The following is a 20117-nucleotide window of genomic DNA, read 5'->3' as shown; positions in this document are numbered from 1 at the left end:
TTTGTACTTGAATAAAGAGGGGAAACCTGCACTTAACCTTTTCACGGGCATGTTGCTTTCATAGACAGCTATAGTGATGTATCATTATTGTCTAGAAATATATTGCTTATCACAGAATTGCTGTATCGTGATATTATCGGTATTGTGAGGTACCCTGTGATTCCCACCTTTACTAAATATTTCATGTGTGAATGTGCAAAAGCACAAATTCTTGCACAATTTACAAGCTACACTGTGTCTCTTTTTGTAGATCTGATCAAGGAGGTGTTGAGTCTGGACGATGAGATTCAGAAGTTGGCAACTGAGCTGTATCAACAGAAGAGTGTTCTCATCATGGGCCGAGGCTACCACTACGCCACCTGTCTGGAGGGAGCTTTGGTTAGACCACAATCCCTCCTCTTCCTCCTCCTCCTCCTTCACTCATCTATCACTCACTCCCCTCTTACTTCTGTTTCAAGTCTCCTGAAGCCATATGATAGTGAATAATTACTTTAATTTGGGTCTGTTCTTCACACAAAGCTTTTAATTTTCCTCCTCCATAGCGCTCACATTTAATTTGTGCTTGTTCAGTTCACATGCGATCAGCTGTGTGTGTGTGTGTGTGTGTGTGTGTGTGTGTGTGTGTGTGTGTGTGTGTGTGTGTGTGTGTGTGTGTGTGTGTGTGTGTGTGTGTGTGTGTGTGTGTGTGTGTGTGTGTGTGTGTGTGTGTGTGTGTGTGTGTGTGTGTGTGTGTGTGTGTGTGTGTGTGTGTGTGTGTGTGTGTGTGTGTGTGTGTGTGTGTGTGTGTGTGTGTGTGTGTGTGTGTGTGTGTGTGTGTCAGTGTGCAAGTGGGAAAAAGGGGACAAAAGCGATAGGTCACCCAAAAATTTAAATTTTGTCATCATTTACATCGTCATCTTCTTTCTTCTGCTGAACATAAATGAAAATATTATGAGAAATGTGTCTGGTTTTTTTTTGTTTTTTTTTTCATTCCTACATGTTCACCAAAATTGGTTACCAACATTCTTCAAAATATCTTTTATGTTCTTCAGAATAAAGTATAAGTACAGGTTTGGAAAGACATGAAGGTGATTAGCTTAAGTTCTGTCTGGAGAGTAATTTACGCATTCAAGAATAATTAGACCTGTACATTTAAGTCTTACCAGGAAAGGAAGAACAAGGAAGAAAATAAGAGTCCTAACTGATGGACTTTACCAGAAGTTTGGCCTCATTTATTTTAACCGCAGATAAACACAGGAAGCAATTTGACTGTGTTGGTTAAGAAAAAACCCCACTTACTCTGGAAGTGAGGATGGGGAAACTGTCATTGAGGCATTAGCCAGCTCCTGACCACAAAAATGTGCATTTGAACTTAAGATGTGATGCAGCTATTTTTTCCCTAATTAGGATAATGTACAGTTGTGTTTTGGGTTTTTTCTTTGTTTTAATTTGGTTTAATTGTTCCTGTCTAGTCAGTCTTCTCAGGTAGCATGATATTGCTCTTGTTTGTGTTTCATTTAGAAAATCAAGGAGATCACGTACATGCATTCAGAGGGGATTTTAGCAGGAGAGCTGAAGCATGGGCCGCTGGCTCTAGTGGACAAACTCATGCCTGTCATAATGATCATCATGAGAGACCATACGTACAACAAATGCCAAAACGCACTGCAGCAGGTGGTGGCGAGACAGGTAAGAGCCATTCAGATTTATCACTACTAGATTTGCATGTTCTGCAACTGCTTGCAAGATATAAAAGAATGATTAAATACGTTGTAAACCAAGTTTCAGTACACAAAAGCACTACTATGCCCGTGGCTTAAGAAGGAATAGATTGAATATCATTAAAAAGCTTGCTATTTTTGTACAGCCCTAGTTATCTCTGCAGTTTTTGCTGTTTAATATGAAATGGTTGTTGCTGTTGTAGGGCCGTCCAATCGTAATCTGCGATAAGGAGGACTATGAGACCATCAACAACTCCAGTCGCACCATTAAAGTGCCTCACTGTTTGGACTGCCTGCAGGGAATCCTCTGTGTCATTCCTCTACAGCTGCTCTCCTTCCACCTCGCTGTGCTGCGTGGATTCGACGTGAGTCTCAAGCGCTCGCTTTCCTCTCACTGATATACACTCACCGGCCACTTTATTATGTAAGGTGAAGTCAGGCTGATTGGGACACTTTTTCCAAGTCATCTCAAATACAAAAAGTGTCCTAATCACCCTGAATTCACCGTACACCTTGCCAGTACCGGGTCGGACCCCCTTTGCCTTCAGAACTGCCTTAATTCCTGGTGGTATAGATTCAACAATGGGCTGGAAACATTCCTCAGAGATTTTGATCCATATTGACATGACAGCATCACACAGTTGCTGCAGATTTGTCGGCTGCACATCCATGATGCGCATTTCCCGTTCCACCACATCCCAAAGTTGCTCTATTGGATTGAGATCTGGTGATTGTGGAGGCCATTTTTAATAGTGACCGTAAAGGCTTTTAAGTAAAAAAAAAAAAAAACCAGTAACAGTTTAGTTTAGGGTCCAATTCTCACTATTAACTAGTTGCTTATTAGCATGCATATTACCGTACAAGGATATTGGCTGTTTATTAGTACTTACTTAAGCACATATTAATGTCTTATTCTGCATGACCATATTCTACATCCCTTACACACAATACCTAAACTTAACAACTACCTTCACTATTAATAAGGAGTAATTAAGAGTTTATTGAGGCAAAAGTCGTAGTTAATAATGAGAATTGGACCTAAACTAAAGTGTGACCAAAAAATCTATTTCAAATAAATGCTAAAATGTTATTTTTAATGTTTTATCAAAGAATCCTGAAAAAAACATTCATGATTTCCACAAAAATATTAAGCAGCACAACTGTTTGCAGCACACAAATTATCAACATTGATAATTAGAAGAAATGTTTCTTGAGCGGCAAATCATCATATTAGTATGATTTCTGAAGGATCATGTGGCATTGAATACTGGAGTAATGATGCTGAAAATTCAGCTTTGCATCACAGGAATAAATTACATCTTAAAAATGTTTTAAAATGTAATAATGTTTCTTCTTTTCTTTCTTTTTGTCCCACACAGGTTGATTGCCCAAGAAACCTGGCCAAGTCTGTGACTGTTGAGTAAACACTTCCTGATCAATGCCCCAAACACACACACACACACACACACACACACACACACACACACACACACACACACACACACACACACACACACACACACACACACATATATGCGCAAGTACAGAACATCAAAACATGAAGACAATGAGTTTTATACATGCCAGCTTTCATTGAACGATCATAAAGAACCTGAAGCGTACCTCCTATACCTGCATCTCGTCTCAGAGCATGATTCTGGCTTCATATCATTGCTGTTTACTGAAATGTGATTTATTTTTGTCTTTTAGTGGTGGCGTGGTATGGGGTGGCGACAGTTGATGTCACACACTGTGTGGCTAATAACACGTTTCTCTTACGGCTGTTTATTGCTGTATTCATCATTTTTGTTTGTCCCAGAAAAACATCTAGATGCTTCTCATCAAATACACATGCATTTGTGTAGCAAAGATGGCGTTCCAGTTTGCGTTTAGTTACACGAGAGGCTTTTCTCTAAGGAAAAAACCCATGTTTCTAGTGATATGTGGCACTGAAAACAACAACTGTGAATCAGTGCTTATTGGTAGTTTGCACACTATTAAGTTTATCCGGTTTGCTGCTATTTAAGGGGATGCACTTGTTACTGATTTCATATCCACAGGGATTTCCATAGGTAACCTCCTTTGCTCAGAGCATAAAGCGGCATTTAGGAGCTTTGATACATTTGTGCTTTTATCTGAATTGGATATTAAATGTCCACTAGAGTTCAGTCTAGAGATCACGTCTTCTCAATCCAATGATTTAAAACATAACTTTGATGGTTTGTAAAATAGTAGGCTAATACTTTACAATAAGGTTCAGTACTTTTATTAGCATTTATTAATCTTGGTTCATGTTTCTATGTATACTAATACAATTGTTTACAATTTAAAGATGTATAAATTCACATTAATGTATTATGAACAAATATGAATTAACAATGAATAGTATATTTATATCTTAAAATGAACCTAGATTAATAAATGCTGTAAAAAAATTTGTGATGCTTAATGAATGATCTAATGATAGCAAATGGAGACTTGCTGTTACCCTAAAATACATCTGTTTATTATCTTTAGTGGTTTCTTCATTCTTGTTGCAAAGAAATTAATGAAATCCCTGCTGGAAAGGAAGGTAAAATGACTACAACACAATATGACGTGAATGTATGATCTTATTTACAGTATATTGCGACATTTTAATGAAGTTTCTATGTGATTTTGGTCATGTTAGGTTTGATTTCGCACGAGGGAATCTAATGGCCTTGATGAAGAGAATGAATTGTTTGAATATTGTAGTATTTGAAGTACCAAATACTAATAGACCTATTGGTTCTCACAAAAAAGTCTGTTCGTAAGGATGTTTTAAACCCAGATATTGATAGTGAATCACTGCATTTGGTGACTCAACACTGTATCTGTAGGTACTGTATGAGTGTAATATTTATAATCAGTTACTGAGAGCAACACTTTAGTCGTGTGCTTGAAATATATGCATGGCTTCTATTCTTTGATTCCTTTATTTTGGGAGATTCAGAGGTCTTGTTACAGAGGAGACTGTGAGTGTGTCTCCGGTTTACAGTAGTATTGCCAAAGGACGCAGAGGAGAAAGCGAGAACATGAAGTATGATGCGTTTCATAGCGCCTGCCCCATACAACGCCACCGTCAGTTTTGATCGTTTCCATGGGACCATTTTGTTGTCTTCTGTCTTTCACTTATGTTTTTGTTTTTATTGGGTGTAAAAGGGTTATATTTTATATACTACTTTATTTGGGATTAAAATGCTTATGTACTTCCTTTGATTCAAATATTGTGATTTTTAAATTTCATGAGTACATTATTATGTTGTGCATACACATGAATAAAGATTATATCATCTGAAACTTCCGTTCAAAGCATTAACCAAAAATTTCTTGGGAGCACTTTATTTTACAGTCCTGTTCCCCATATACATACTATGTACTTATTAATTACAATAACTAGGTATTAACCCTGAACCTACCCCTAAACCAAACCTTAACCCATGTAGTTACCTTATATTACCAGTACTTTCTTGGGTAAGTACACTGCAAGTCCACGCACTGTAAAATAAAGTGCAACTAATATCTTCTATTAATGTCATGTAACCAAAGGATGAAGAAGGGTCATATGGGGCAATAACTATGAAGGTACGATTACAGTTCTGTGCTTATATTTTTATTACATTCTAAAACTAAACATAAGTTATGCCAGCTCATGGAAAGGGTTTTAAGTATTTCTAAAATACTAGCATTGCTCTTTGCATTGCTTTTAGATTTTACAAGAGCATCTTAAATATGTGTAGCTTTATCTTTTCACCTGAAAGGATTGTGCGGTAGATTATTTGTTCCATATCAGTTCTGCCATCCACACACATTTTTGTGTAGTACAAGAAGTTGTCCAGCCTTTTTTATTTTTGGTTAAAGCATGTCATGAATAATGTGCTTGGGCAGTGTGTACAAGATTTAAAATTATGATCAAAATAGTTAATAAAACGTTCAGTCTTTCTAACTCTCTGGCTGCATTCATTCAACTTTGGCTTGTACAGAATCGTACAGTGGGAAAAAATACTTTCCAGGAATAGGGTAAAAAAACAGGGCATGCAACTCTTTTTCAGGGAGGTGAGCTGTTTTAATTTTTCACATGATATAAAGTTTGTATTTTTGCAGTCATATTACCAAACAGGCAATACACATTAAATGTATACAATGATTATATTTTTTTTTAGATGGGCCATTCTATAATTTAGGGTACATTTCAAGACTATTACATTTTTCCAAATTATAAATAATAAAATGTTTCATTATATCGATTTCCACAAATATTCTGTCAACTATGTTACTAACCAAACACCCCCCTGAAAAAAAACAAAAAAAAACAAAAAAGTGTTTATCCCAAAACCAAATGACCAGCATCATGTGATGTCATTTTCTGCGGCAGATATTTTGAACACGTGGAAAATATCCTCTTAATTTTCTATAGTTTATCTCCAATGACCTATTGTCAAGGAGTGTAATAATTACCCGTCAACTACAGTATGTTGGGTACATTGTTATGGTTTTGCAATATTCTTAAAACTATCAACTATCAAAATTATCTTTAAAGTAGATTTATGATTAAAAAAAAAAATATATATATATATATATTATTGTCCTTAGTGACTTTGCTGAGAATTTTACAAACATCATCCAAGAACTTGGTCCAAGGTCCAAGGTCTTAAAATAATCACTCTGCAAATGGCAGAATAGACCAAAAAATTCAAGAATTCACAAATTCAACAGGGATTTTATTTTATGAGTAAGCTTTGCAACTAGCAGATAAGTTACACTGATAAAATATACAAACTGAAGCCAAGAGTTGTTTTATTGAGAAAGCATATTGTTTTTTGAGAGAGAGGTAGAGTCCCTTCATCCACACCCCGATCTACCCCCTCCTCAAGAGGTGGTACTTTGGCTGGTGGACAGGGTGACCTGAGGGTGACGGTGTGGAACAAAGCGCCAACTATTCCATGCGCCACACTCCACACCATCGGGCTCGAGTAGAACCCTCCACCCTGTCCTGAGCGCTCACGGCTGGACGATTGGTTTTTGGGTATACCTTGGGTATACCAATTCCTTTCTTCCCGGAAGTGCATGAGGAGGTCACGAGGTCCTGGAAGGCACCATTGTCTTCCGGCGATCGCTTGGCGACCTTCTCCGCCTTTCCTCCCCTTGACGGGGGCCGCTGCCAAAGGGTTCTGTTGCGATGCTACTGCGTCCTCAGAGCGCTTCCTCCCGTGGTGACCCTAAGCACCCCTCCAAAGCCTGTAGGTTTTTGTCGACTCTCGTCACGAAGTCCTAAAGAGCTGCGGGGCAGGCAGCTGCCGCTTTGCATGCCATGGCCATCCTGCAGGTCTATCAGGCACGGATGCTCAGAAACATGCACGAGGGCAGAACTGACCCAGGACTCTTTGATGAGCTGCATGCCGCCACCGACCTCACTCTCCGAGCGACGAAGGTGACCGCACGCTCCCTGGGACAGGTGATGTCCACGAACGTGGTCCAGGAGAGACACCTGTGGCTCAACCTGGCCAATATGAGAGATGCCTATCGAACCCTCTTCCTCGACACTCCCATATCCCAGGCTGGCCTCTTCGGCTGCGGGGCAGAGGACTTCGCCCAACAGTTCTCGACCGCCCAGAAGCAGACTGAGGCTATAAAGCACATTCTGCCCCGACGTACCCTCTTGGGACATCTCAGTGATTCTAAACACCCTGCAGAGTGCTCTCTTTGAGCCTCTGCAATCAGTGGAGCTTAAGTTCCTGTCAAAGAAGACAGCGCTCCTTGTTTTATTGGCCTCCATCAAGAGGGTAGGGGACCTGCAGGCATTTTCGGTTGACGAAGCATGCCTGGAGTTCGGGCATCCTCACGTGATCCTGAGACCCCGGCCTGGATGCGTGCCCAAGGTTCCCACCACTCCCTTTTGAGACCAGGTGGTGAACCTGCAACCGCTGCCCTCAGAGGAGGCAGACCCAGCCTTGGCACTGCTCTGTCCAGTACGCGCCCTCCGTGCTTACGTAGACAGAACGCAGTGTTTCAGGACCTCAGACCAGCTCTTTGTCTGTTGTGGTGGAAAGCTGAAGGGAAAGGCTCTCTCCAAGCAAAGGTTGTCTCACTGGATAGTGGATGCCATTGCTTTGGCATACCAGCAGCAAGGTCAACCATGCCCCCTTGGTGTGAAGGCTCACTCCATCCGGAGTCTGGCTTCCTCTTGGGCTCTAGCGCATGGCGCCTCGCTAACAGACATCTGCAGAGCTGCAGGCTGGGCGACACCCAACACATTTGCGAGATTTTACAATCTCAGAGTGGAGCCAGTGTCCTCTCGTGTCCTCGCTTCAACTAGCCGGTACTAGGATCTGCTCAGGTGTCTTCGCTTGCTCCATTCCACTCCTCGGACTGGATACGTGCGATATTCTCCTCAGGTGAGCTTCCCCGAGAAGCCCTGAGTTCCTCCAGCGCCGTTGACGTCAACGCCAGAGTTATGCCACCGGCAGCTTTCGCGTTGGCTAGGTGCCTCTATGTGCCTGGTTCCCCCCTTGGGCAACCCCCACATGTATATTTCCACTGTAAGCCTCTCTGAGCTTGTGTCTTTCCCTTGGCAAGCCACCTTGCCACCCCTGGGGTTGAAACATTCCACGCTGCGGGCTGGACACCCCAGTGATTCTCCGTATGCAGCCCCCTCCGGGTCATGTGTGTATTCTGGCAGACCCATGACATTTCCTTGCCATTGGCTCGTTTTGTAATACTCAAAGGTGAGAGGCTTTCTAAGCGAAACCCCATTCGTCGTCACGACGTAACGTCTCCGCTCCCTACTCAGGGAATGAGGGTTACATACGTAACCAAGACATTTTGATGATATAACCTGTTTGTCCTTTGAAAATATAGTTCTTTAAGAGCAGAGAAATGTTTAAGCTCTGACTCAAAGGATCTTGGCGGTGTGGATAGATTGAAACCGTGTGTTGTCGTCGTCGTTGTTGTTGATGACTGGATTGCTTTATTGGCTAGAGTAGAAAGTGGGTCAGGGAGTGTGATGCTAAACCCAAACTTCACCAAATGAGTAAAGAAAGAACCCAACCAACAATGGCCTGTCACTCACAGTAACACATCACTGGCATGCCACCCACTTTGTATATGGTCACTTTGTCAGTTTGGGTAAAATGTCAGTTTACTGCCAAGTCTGAGCTCACTTTAACTCCATTGTGTGTTTAAATTCACTGTTTATCCAGCCACAACTATTTTTCTTTTGGGTGCAGCGTCTGCCAGAAACATAAATGTAAATATTATAGTGGCCTTGCTACCTTTTAAGTTATAATAATAATAATAGATAATAAAAAAAACAGATAATAATTGAAAAGTTTTCCTGTGAGAATACAAAATTTGGCCTATCAAAACACTTCTGAAATTGTGTTCAACCATCTTTCTATACAGTAACACCAACATTATCACAAGCAAGATTGCTCTTGTGCTGATGTTCAGATTCAAAGTGTGATCGACTGTGGTAATGTTTTCATACACCAGTTCTGCAAACAGGAGGTTTCAGACCATATTTGGCCCGTTAGTTTGTAGATTTTTTTCTCTGCCAATAGTTCCAAAACAAGCCAAATCATCAATCTTTGTGTGTGATTAAGCAGACTACTGACTGAAAGCCGGTCTGGATTATTGTTAATGTTTTAAAGGGAATGGGAGACGAGAGACTGATTGGATTTTTGCACGTTACGCCCAAAACACACCCATTACTCATTAAGATAATAGAGACAACCCTTTTAGACCTTGTGCCGCGCGCCGACCATTTTTACCGTCATTAAACTTGCAAAAGTGGATTCAGATACGCCCTGAGTGAACTTGTGCTGTGCGCTTTAGACCATGTGCTTAGATCGTTAAAATAGGGCCCTATATGTATATGGCCCTGTTTACACCTGGAATTAAGATTTATTTTAGTCGATTGGATCACAAGTGAATGACATTAAATACAGGTGTAAATGGGTCTAAAATGCCACTTTTTACCACTTCCAGAGGTAGTCGAAAACGCATTGCTTTCCGAGTGTAAACGCTCATGTGATCGAATGTGTTCGAACAGACGCAAAAGATGCAGAAATGAATTATTTCAGAGCAGAAACAAAACCCGTCGTCTCCGGGTGTGCTCATATGTAAATTGTGTGAGCTTGTTTTGTCCATTAGATCGAAAGATCTGAAAAAACCCCATAGATTTACCTGCCCATAGAACAGAAGCAGTTGAAAGTGGAGAAAAGAGACGGATTAAAACACCAGGTGTGAACAGGAATGTGTCTCCCTCGTCTACTAGTGATCTGATCGACCAAAACGCATCTTAATACCAGCTGTTTTACAGGGCTGTGTCCAAAGTCATATACTTCCTGAGTTGGATTCTCTTTTAATGAAATACTTACTTCGCGACCATTAAAAAGAGATGTTCTCAATAGCATGAATGTGTGTAGTATGAATGCAATCTGGCCATACTACATTCACCATGTTGTCATTGTCATGTGACTTGAATAGTCACACTTCACTGCCATTCACAAATCCACTCCCGTGGCCTCATGGGATAGTAAAGTGTCTATTGAATGCACACTTCAGAATCTCGTCAGAAATAGTAGGTGATCCAGACACTTTTCGTTTACTGTTACAAAAATATTAAGAATTCAGATACTATTTTCTCACAGGCCTACTGTTTTCTGCCTACTATGGCATTAAGAAGCAACAATTCAGATGTGGCCTACCTGTTCATTTATCCGTGCACATCATTTTAAAATCAAGTCCATTCTACAAGTCTACTGTACATTTCTTGTTCAAGAAGCCGTTTCGCTCGAAAAGACTATTGCAACTATCGCAATCAGGCCTACAATAAACTAGGTGTGTCATTTTGACATGTTAATTTTGTTCAATAAATTATGGGATGAAAATGAATGCAATAAAATATGACAATTATATCCATGACTCATACTTAAATTCCAGGGAGAGTGATAGCAAAGGATACCATGGGAAAATGGTAAAAAAAAAAAAAAAAAAAAGTTAAACAGATATCAGGGTCAAAGACGTGAATTTACACCATCTATACACAACATCACATTATATTTTTGTAATAGATCTGAACAAAACATGTTACACAGGTCCCACTGCACTGCTGGAGAAAATGCATAATCCCAATTTATTTTTCCAGAATAATTTCATTTGCTTATCTTTGGCTGCTCTTGAAACATGTCATGCCAAACCTTGCTGGGCTTGTGCTTATTTCACTGAATAAAACTGGCTTTTGAAATTGGACACATCCATGATGGCGAGAGTGGTTTATAGTCTCTGTCTCATGAGACGCCAGCTCTCTGTGCAAATGTTGACAGAGCGGACTCTGGACTCAATTATACCTGGTCTAAAGGGAACCAGTTCAGGAGAGGAGGCCGAGCTGCCGGAAATGTCCGATTCTAAACAACACAGGAAAAGGAAGAAAGCATTTGTATCATTTTTTGTTTATTTCTTTGAGCAGACTTGAGATCACCTATGACTCTTTCAAAGCATGTTGTCAACAATGCTGAAAATCAGTCCAAGAATGTCCTGGTATTTTACAGTCCTGTTTCGCTTGTACATGCTGTATTTATTGTAGTAATGACAGTATTTTTGTGGGTAAGTAAACTGTAAAATAAAGTGCAACCAATGTCCTTTTAAAACATCATCCAATGACCACATGATTTATAGTCAGCTTCTGGTGCTTTATGCCAAGAACTTTTTTTTTTTTTTTTTAAATGTGATGTGTTTTTCCTATAACAGAGTTGAACTCTTCACATTATAGTATTAAACATACCTCTTACCTCTATTTAACCAAGTGGTAAAACCATTTTTATGATGTCACTCCCTTAAATATGACTTCAAGCCATTATTTTTAAAGGTCACTGTAGAACAGGATTGAACAAAAAGATTTTAAGGCAACGATTCTTCTCTTGATGAAAACTCCAGGCACACCAGCCATGAAACGCATGCAAACAGGAGGACCAGTATATGACCTTTATGACAACATTTTATTTCAAAACAATAGAACTTAAAAAAAAACAATAATAATAATGTAGTCATGATCCAAGTCATTCGGAGAAAGATTCATTTACATGATTTCTTTGAAAAGCATATATGATTTAACATGGACATATGTGATTTCTTTTATGTTAATTACCCATAAAACCATCATCATAACAGGGTTTTGGAGTTATATAAACAACACTGGCATCATAGTGGGACTGCAATAACTTAGACTCGGAGTACAACGGAAAATGACAAGAACTCTTTAGAAGCAAATGATTGTGAAAAATGACACTGTAATGCATTATGATAATAATATATACAGCATGTAATTATGAAACAAAAACAAACTCATATATCAAATGCATTGGGCTCTGGGTAGTAAATAGTTTCTTTGGCAAAAATCATTTCCAATGCGAAAAGCTAATCTTCCCCTGTGGTTATTCATGGTGGATAAAACACAGAGTAAAACTCTTACTGGGAAAATGTGTCATATTTTGTTTTGCTTCTACATTATTTAAAATTGCAATCAAGCCACAATAATAATAACTAAATTTAAAAAAATCACAAAAAAAGAAAACCTTGTATAAAAAATCTACACAGGTCTACAGAGATTTACATACAGCATGTGTAAAGTATGATAATTTGAACTATTTTTTAAATGATGTACCCATACACCATTACAACTGTGACATGTGCAAAAAGTAAGGTGATGTTGTTTATAGTTTACATACATTTCAGATTTTTCTTCGATGTTTCAAGTCCATCCCCATAAACATCTTAGTCTCTTCAACATCATCCTAAAGGTAATAGTTCACCCAGAAATTATGACAGAATTTACATTTTTGAGCAAACTATCCCCTTAATTCATCATGGTCTGGTACTTTGTTAATAAATTCAAAGACCAAAAAGCAACATGCCCCCCCCAAACCCCCAACCCCCAACCCCCCAACCCAATCAAAGCCACTAAAAACACTATTGCACAAAATAATAAATGTCAATTACCTGAATGAGCAACAGTTTTTTGCCTTCCTATGGTAAAGCATTTCATCCCAAAAAATTTTTTGTAAAGTGGTTGAATTTTGCAACTGCATTTAGTTTGAAAGAACTTTTTTTACCATCGCTAGAACAAAAACACATCAAGAATGATTCAGCCACAATGGGTAATATCTAGATATGTGCATAACTGCACGTAAAATCAGTGTACGGATATTTTCACATAAAAATCATGAATATGTCGGCATTAAAAATTATTCTAAATTTACCAGCATAAGTCACATGTACGCTGCACGCTTACATCGTACATAAAACCCTTATATGGAGATTGGCGTGTCTATGCAAATTACAGTTGGGGCATGCAGTCTTTCATTTAGAATACTTCAAATCATTAACATTGGAAGGTTAAAAAACAATCCGTGTGCATAGTATACGCACCTATTGTGAATCTGGCTGATGTTTTTGTGCAAAGTTGTCCTGTGTGTTTAAGTATGCATAATCCTCGTAATTTTTAGCGAATGAGTTGACCTGTATATAATGACACTAGTTTACAACGTGCATATATTTTCTCAACTGTTCTGAACAAGAATGCTCCTGAAAGGTTACTTTGTTTCAGCTTTCCTCATTTATGGAAACCTCCTTTATGAGATGATCCCATGTGCATGCAATTGTGAAACATCCATGAATCCATTAATGGAACCAGCCACATCCATTCTCAAAGCTTGGTTAAACTCACAAATCACTCTTGCTGAGAAACAGGAGCTTCGTTTCTTTGCAATGCCTAGTGTGTGATTCTTTGTGTTGCTCCCTTTAGAGTTTCATGGAGGATTGTGCTCCATTTCATTGTTCTTTTCGCAGGAACAAATGCCCTTGATGCCACAGGTGCGCCACGTTTTATTGTGTTAGGCCACACATCAACGGAATCTTGAGGAGGGTATGGAAAATGTATATTTCCTGTTTGCTTCCAGTCTTCATCTTTAGGCCCTCATAGTAGTCCACTCACATTAAACACAGGGCCGTGGAGGTGGACGATCTGGAGGAGGAGCTCTGCCTGGAGGCGGGGCTTGAGGGGGTGGGGGCAGGGAAGAAGTAGGTGATGGCGGAAGAGAGGGCAGAGAGTTGGGCGGAGAAAAGAAAATGGTGGTAGGGAATGAAGACCAGACGGGGGGTGGAGAATAGGATGGAGGAGGAGTAATGGGTGGAGATGGGTTGATGGTGTGAGGAGGAGGGGTGGAAGGTACCGGAGGAAAACTGGAGGATAAGGAGTCCGGTGGACTGCGTGGAGGAGGGGGCAGCTGGCCCTGAGGAGGGGGTGGGTTGAGGGTCCGTGTGGGGGTGTAGATGGGTGAAGAATGGTGGTTGTAGGATGGATACCGTGGAGGAGGATTAGACTTGACGCGAGTGAAGTTCATACAGCGACCCTGAGAGAGAAAGATAGGACAGAAAAAAAAGTCTTTTAGAATTTAAACGTAACATTTTTCTGAAGAAAATGTGCTGTCGTATGTTTTTTCCTGTTGTCAAGGTGTTGCTATGAAGCAGCTTACATGTTATGGGTGTTGCTATGTAGTGGATAGGATGTTAGGATGTTCATGGAGGTTGCCATGGGTATTAATATCCGGTGCATATTTTGTTATGCGGTTGCTTGGGTGTTCTGAGTGGTTGTCAAGGCGTAGTTATACAGTGAATAACATGTTTTGAGTGTTGTTAAGGTGTTGTCAGTGCTTACCAGGGCATTGCTATTCGGTACTAAAATGTTCTAAACAGTTTTTAGTACTTGCTATGTGGTTGCCAGGGCATTGCAATGCAGTGTTAACATGTTCTTGAGGGGTTTTGCATATGCAGTTTGCTAGGGATCTCTAGGTAGTTGCCAGGGCGTTGCTAAGCAGGGTTATCATGTTCTTGTGGGGTTTCAGCATATGCAGTTGCTAGGGATCTCAAGGTAGTTGCCAGGGTGTTGCTAAGCGGGGTTAACATGTTCTTGTGGGGTTTTAGCATATGAAGTTGCTATGGTTCTCTTGGTAGCTGCCAGGGCGTTGCTAAGCGGGGTTAACATGCTATTGTGGGGTTTTAGCATATGCAGTTGCTAGGGTGCTCTGGGTAGTTGCCAGGGCGTTCCTAAGCGGGGTTAACATGTTCTTGTGGGGTTTTAGCATATGCAGTTGCTAGGGTGCTCTGGGTAGTTGCCAGGGCGTTGCTAAGCGGGGTTAACATGTTCTTGTGGGGTTTTAGCATTTGCAGTTGCTAGGGTGCTCTGGGTAGTCGCCAGGGCGTTGCTAAGCGGGGTTAACATGTTCTTGTGAGGTTTTAGCATTTGCAGTTGCTAGGGTGCTCTGGGTAGTCGCCAGGGCGTTGCTAAGCGGGGTTAACATGTTCTTGTGGGGTTTTAGCATTTGCAGTTGCTAGGGTGCTCTGGGTAGTTGCCAGGGCGTTGCTAAGCGGGGTTAACATGTTCTTGTGAGGTTTTAGCATTTGCAGTTGCTAGGGTGCTCTGGGTAGTTGCCAGGGCGTTGCTAAGCGGGGTTAACATGTTCTTGTGAGGTTTTAGCATTTGCAGTTGCTAGGGTGCTCTGGGTAGTTGCCAGGGCGTTGCTAAGCGGGGTTAACATGTTCTTGTGGGGTTTTAGCATATGCAGTTGCTAGGGTGCTCTGGGTAGTTGCCAGGGCGTTGCTAAGCGGGGTTAACATGTTCTTGTGGGGTTTTAGCATATGCAGTTGCTAGGGTGCTCTGGGTAGTTGCCAGGGCATTGCTAAGCGGGGTTAACATGTTCTTGTGAGGTTTTAGCATATGCAGTTGCTAGAGTGCTCTGGGTAGTTGCCAGGGCATTGCTAAGCGGGGTTAACATGTTCTTGTGGGGTTTTAGCATATGCAGTTGCTAGGGTGCTCTGAGTAGTTGCTAAGGCATTGCTAAGCGGGGTTCACATGTTATTGTGGGGTTTTAGAATATGCAGTTGCTAGGGTGCTCTGGGAATTTTACAGGGCATTGCTATGTGGTGGCAATTATTTTTTGATTCTCTATGGCTTTGTTCACCCTGCACACAGCAGTTTTTCAATTTGGTTTTAAGGACTCACTGCCTCACCGTCATTTTGAAAGTAATGAAACTGGATCTGTTTCTTCAGACAGTGTTGTCAATATGAGGTGATCTGCATGGGTTGCTATAGTAACAGTGTGTAAGCATCAGCACAATGCAAAGAGATTTTGAAAGAGATCATGACGTATCTCAAGCTTGAGATCCAATATGACTATTTAGACTGAGACACATTCCAAAACAAATTCTGTTTACTTGGATTTCAGACCAATTATGGCTGTAAACCCTTTGATAGGTTTGTAAAAAGTTCACACTTTAGTTTTTAGGGTCCAATTCTCACTATCAAATAACTATTAACTTCGACTTTTGCCTCAATAAACTCCTAATTACTGTTTATTAATAGTTAGTAAGGTAGTTGTTAAGTTTAGGTATTGGTAGGAATAAGGGATGTAGAATATGATGATGCAGAATAAGGCATTAATATGTGCTTTATAAGTATTAATAAAAAGCCAATATCCTAGTGATATGCATGCTAATAAGCAACTAGTTAATAGTGAGATTGGATCCTAAACTAAAGTGTTGCAAAAAACTAAACCGATTTGAGTCAAATTTTGCTGGGAATTAGTAAATCAGGTCATTGATATTTCATTACAAAATGTGGCACAAATAATAAACAGGCATGTTGCTTCCCTCATGCTGAAAACACTACGGCTTTGTTTTGAGTTGAACGTCAGCGATCTCAAAATAACCATAGCATTGACTGGCAAAACGCCTTCCATTGAATTTGTCATTTTGCAGCCTCAGAAGACGATCGTAAAAAGCTTGTTTTGATGCCATCGTGTAGGACAACGTGGCAGAAGAGAAATGTATTACATTATTTGATTTCACTTCAGATGAAGTGAATAAGCCAGGGACATTCATCTCAAGTCTCCAAATGCATGTGTCTGCAATGATGGACTTTATCGTCATCATGACTAACACACACACTCTGAGGTAGAGCAAAGTGGTGAGAGGCGTCTTTCTCCTCTTTTTCTGTCTGCTGTAGGGAAGTTATAAATGCCAGACCAGTTTTAATGATAAACAGAGGAAAAAGCTAGTTGTTGATGGTTTACTAGAAACGCTTATGGAAAATTAGTGCACTCTGTCCCAATTTCCTGTCAACTAATGAAGAAGTCCCCCGCTGGCCCCATAAAGGCGCACACACATAAACACACACACACACACTGTTCATGCAGTTAAGAGCTTATGGTATGTACTATATACTGTAATTAAGCACATCAAAGACTGAAAGCATTTATGTATAGCTCTAGTTTTCACGTGACATAAAACCTCTATGAACGCCCACTTAGAGGACAAAACAAAGCTTTCTTCTGCTGCCTGCCAGTTATTTTTACCAGGTTTGTACTAAGTACTAATGTAACAAGACATTGATATATTAAAAGACCAAATTCAGTATACACCTTATTAATAAAACCTAATATAGGCAAGCAGATGAAGCAGAATATGAACATAACTCACAAAGTTTCACGTTAAAGGATTAGTTCACCCAAAAATGAAAGTTCTGTCATTAATTACTCACCCTCATGTCGTTCCAAACCCGTAAGACTTTCCTTCATCTTCAGAACACAATTTTCGATGAAATCCGAGAGGTTTCTGAACCAGCCATAGGCAGCAGCGTCACTGAAAGTTATAGTTAACTTTCAAGGCCCAGAAAGGTAGTAACGACATTGTTAAAATAGTCTATGTGTCTCCAGTGGTTCAACCTTTTGGGGTTTTGCGCACAAAAAATATTTTCGTCGCTTCATAACATTAAGGTTGAACCACTGGAGAGTCGAGACACATAGACTATATTAACGATGTTAATTTATACATTTCTGGGCCTTGAAAGTTGCAATGACGCTGCTGCCTACGGCTGGTTCAGAAACCACTCGGATTTCATCAAAAATATCTTCATTTCTGTTCCGAAGATGAACGAAGGTCTTACGGGTTTGGAACGACATAAGGGTGATAATTTAATGACATCATTTCCAATTTTGGGTGAAATAACCATTTAAGTGTTTTCTTTATAATGGGTTTCTATGGGAAAATGCTTAACGTGAAACTTTGTGAGTTACGTTCATATTCTGCGCAATTTAGTGTGATGCCTTTATATTGTGGGCTCATTTGCTTGCCTGTATAGTATTCATCATCAATAAGGTGTAAATTGAATTTGTTATTTTAATATCTCTGGTAAGGCGTATTAGAATGTCCCGCTGTTTTTAGTGATTAAATTACTGCGACAGGTTCTGTACTTGGATCACAAGTGCCCAAAACTTGCAGTTTGTTCACATATCATTGGTTTTCTTCTTTTAGGTGATTTAAATATTCTTGAAACAGATGGGAAATTGACAGGCCTGTGATGCAGTTTTATGGGTATTTTTCCCTCCAGGTCTCCGCACCAGTCATGTGACTGAAAACTATATAAGGTCAACAATATAAAGTCGAGGAGACCAACCTCTCTTAGAAAAATAGTAAATGTGGAGGAACAGAAGTCCCGCCTTTCAATAAAATAACCAATCATGTGTTTGGTTACCTTGGAATGTGCATGAATAATATCTGGTCCTGACAAAAAAAAATAAAAAAAAATAAAAAAACAGTGTGATTTGAGCCAAATAAGCTTTATTCATAATTGTATTGTCAGATTTTATTTGTGCTTTGACACATGTTATTAATATCTTGACAAACAGTTACAGCGATTTCAGTGTTTCCCAAATAGCTGGGGTGAATTTTGAAGGGACTTTGGCAGTAAGTAGACAACCAGACAAACGTCCAGCACACTTATTAAAACAATATAAGTGTCCATAGTTATAATAAATTGGCAACTTGTCAACTCTTAAAAAAGTATATAATTTTTTTTATGGTTCTGTTCAATTATCAGAATTTTCAAGAATTGTGTTTTGTGCACTGAACTGAAATTGAATACACATTTATAGACCAAAATAGTCTTTTTATTAAAATTGTGCATATAGTTTTGCTTTTGCAGTCCTTTATGATTTTAGTAGATTGTAGTTTAGACTTTTTGATTGCTTTTGTATGCAAACCAGGTTTGGCATTGTACATTGGCATTGCACTCTGAAATCTAGGTCCTGAAGCAAAACCAGATGAGAAGCAGCCCTCTATACTCCATCTGAACACTGTTGCCTTCATTTCAGAACGTTCATCGGCAGAGTTTCTCTCTGTCTCCACGCTGTCTCTCTCAGAAGTAGCCGGGACAGCAGCCAGCTGTAGTTTCTTTTTAATTTTACAGTCGCCAGACCCTACAGTTTTTTGCTAAATAACAACATGCCTACATGCCTTCCTCTGTTAATGTCTGGTCTTCCTTCCCAGACTTTTGTCATCTGCTCTGCTTAAACTGCCCTTATTGACACCACTTGAGTGAATAGAAAAATGATCACTCAACAAATCAAAAACATAACGATACCTTCCTGTTGAAAAGGAAGTACTGATGTTATTTAACCAGTGCACATGTTAGGCATATGTGCAGCCAACAGGATAATTACATTTGATGTTATTATATGCATGCATCTTTACACTGCAATGGTGGCGCAGATGCCACATCTGAAGTGACATACAGTACAGTATACCATGGTGCATTAACAGACTGGAGCAAGATTGTATCGTTAACTTTGACTATTTTTATAGTCTTTAGAGTTTACAAAGAACAAAACTTAAATTGTGTTATTGTATTTTCAGTTAATGCTGGATGGTCTGATTGAATTAATCTCTTGAGCCACAGTTTCAAACCATGTATAATATATTTGGAACACTTTATGATGTATGTTCACTATGTTAATACAACTGCCACACTTCATATTATCGTCAGGGCTGGTTGGAACGAGGAGAGATTCTATTCGTACTTTATTAAACAGATAAAAAAATCATGAAACATGAAAGGGAATGCAAACCAGCACCATAGAAGCTTGTTTCCGCCACAAAAGTTTACGAGTAGATCTTCGCGTGTTAAAAAGTCAGAATTGTGAGATATAAACTCGCAATTCTGACTTTTCTCTGAATTGCATGTTTAGGCTGTATCTTGCAATTCTGACTTTTTTTCAGTGTTTTTCCCTTATATTTGGACTTTATAACTCACAATTACGAGTTTTTATCTCGCAACTCTGACTTTATAACACGCAATTGTGACTTTATATCTTGCAATTCTGACTTTATATCTCGCAATTCTGACTTTATTTCAATGTAAACTCGCAATTGTGAGATGAAAAGTCGCAATTATCTTTTAAAATGTTTTATTCTGTGGCGGAAACAAGCTTCCATTGAGAACAGATAAAGAACAGAACTAAACAGAATATAAATACACAGGATAAATGAAGGATAAAACAAGGG

At 39.6% G+C, this 20117-nt stretch overlaps 2 protein-coding genes across 2 annotated transcripts in view; one reads left to right on the top strand and one right to left on the bottom strand.

The window, feature by feature from the left end:
* The window catches only part of gfpt1 (glutamine--fructose-6-phosphate transaminase 1), a 43780-nt gene extending 38755 nt beyond the window's left edge, over nucleotides 1-5025 (top strand). The window contains exons 16-19 of the mRNA XM_084389393.1: nucleotides 251-378; nucleotides 1501-1668; nucleotides 1904-2065; nucleotides 3080-5025. Coding sequence (XP_084245519.1) covers nucleotides 251-378; nucleotides 1501-1668; nucleotides 1904-2065; nucleotides 3080-3124 — 503 coding nt within the window. The 3' untranslated portion in view covers nucleotides 3125-5025. The remainder of the gene's footprint in view (nucleotides 1-250; nucleotides 379-1500; nucleotides 1669-1903; nucleotides 2066-3079) is intronic.
* Nucleotides 5026-11153: 6128 nt separating this feature from the next.
* antxr1a (ANTXR cell adhesion molecule 1a) overlaps nucleotides 11154-20117 on the bottom strand; it is a 71423-nt gene continuing 62459 nt past the window's right edge. The window contains exon 18 of the mRNA XM_084389394.1: nucleotides 11154-14131. Coding sequence (XP_084245520.1) covers nucleotides 13715-14131 — 417 coding nt within the window. The 3' untranslated portion in view covers nucleotides 11154-13714. The remainder of the gene's footprint in view (nucleotides 14132-20117) is intronic.

Source organism: Rutilus rutilus, assembly GCF_951802725.1.
Source record: "Rutilus rutilus genome assembly, chromosome: 19".
NCBI classification, from domain to species: domain Eukaryota; kingdom Metazoa; phylum Chordata; class Actinopteri; order Cypriniformes; family Leuciscidae; genus Rutilus; species Rutilus rutilus.
The sequence above is the reverse complement of the archived record's forward strand: the minus strand, read 5'-3'. Positions and strand labels throughout refer to the sequence as shown.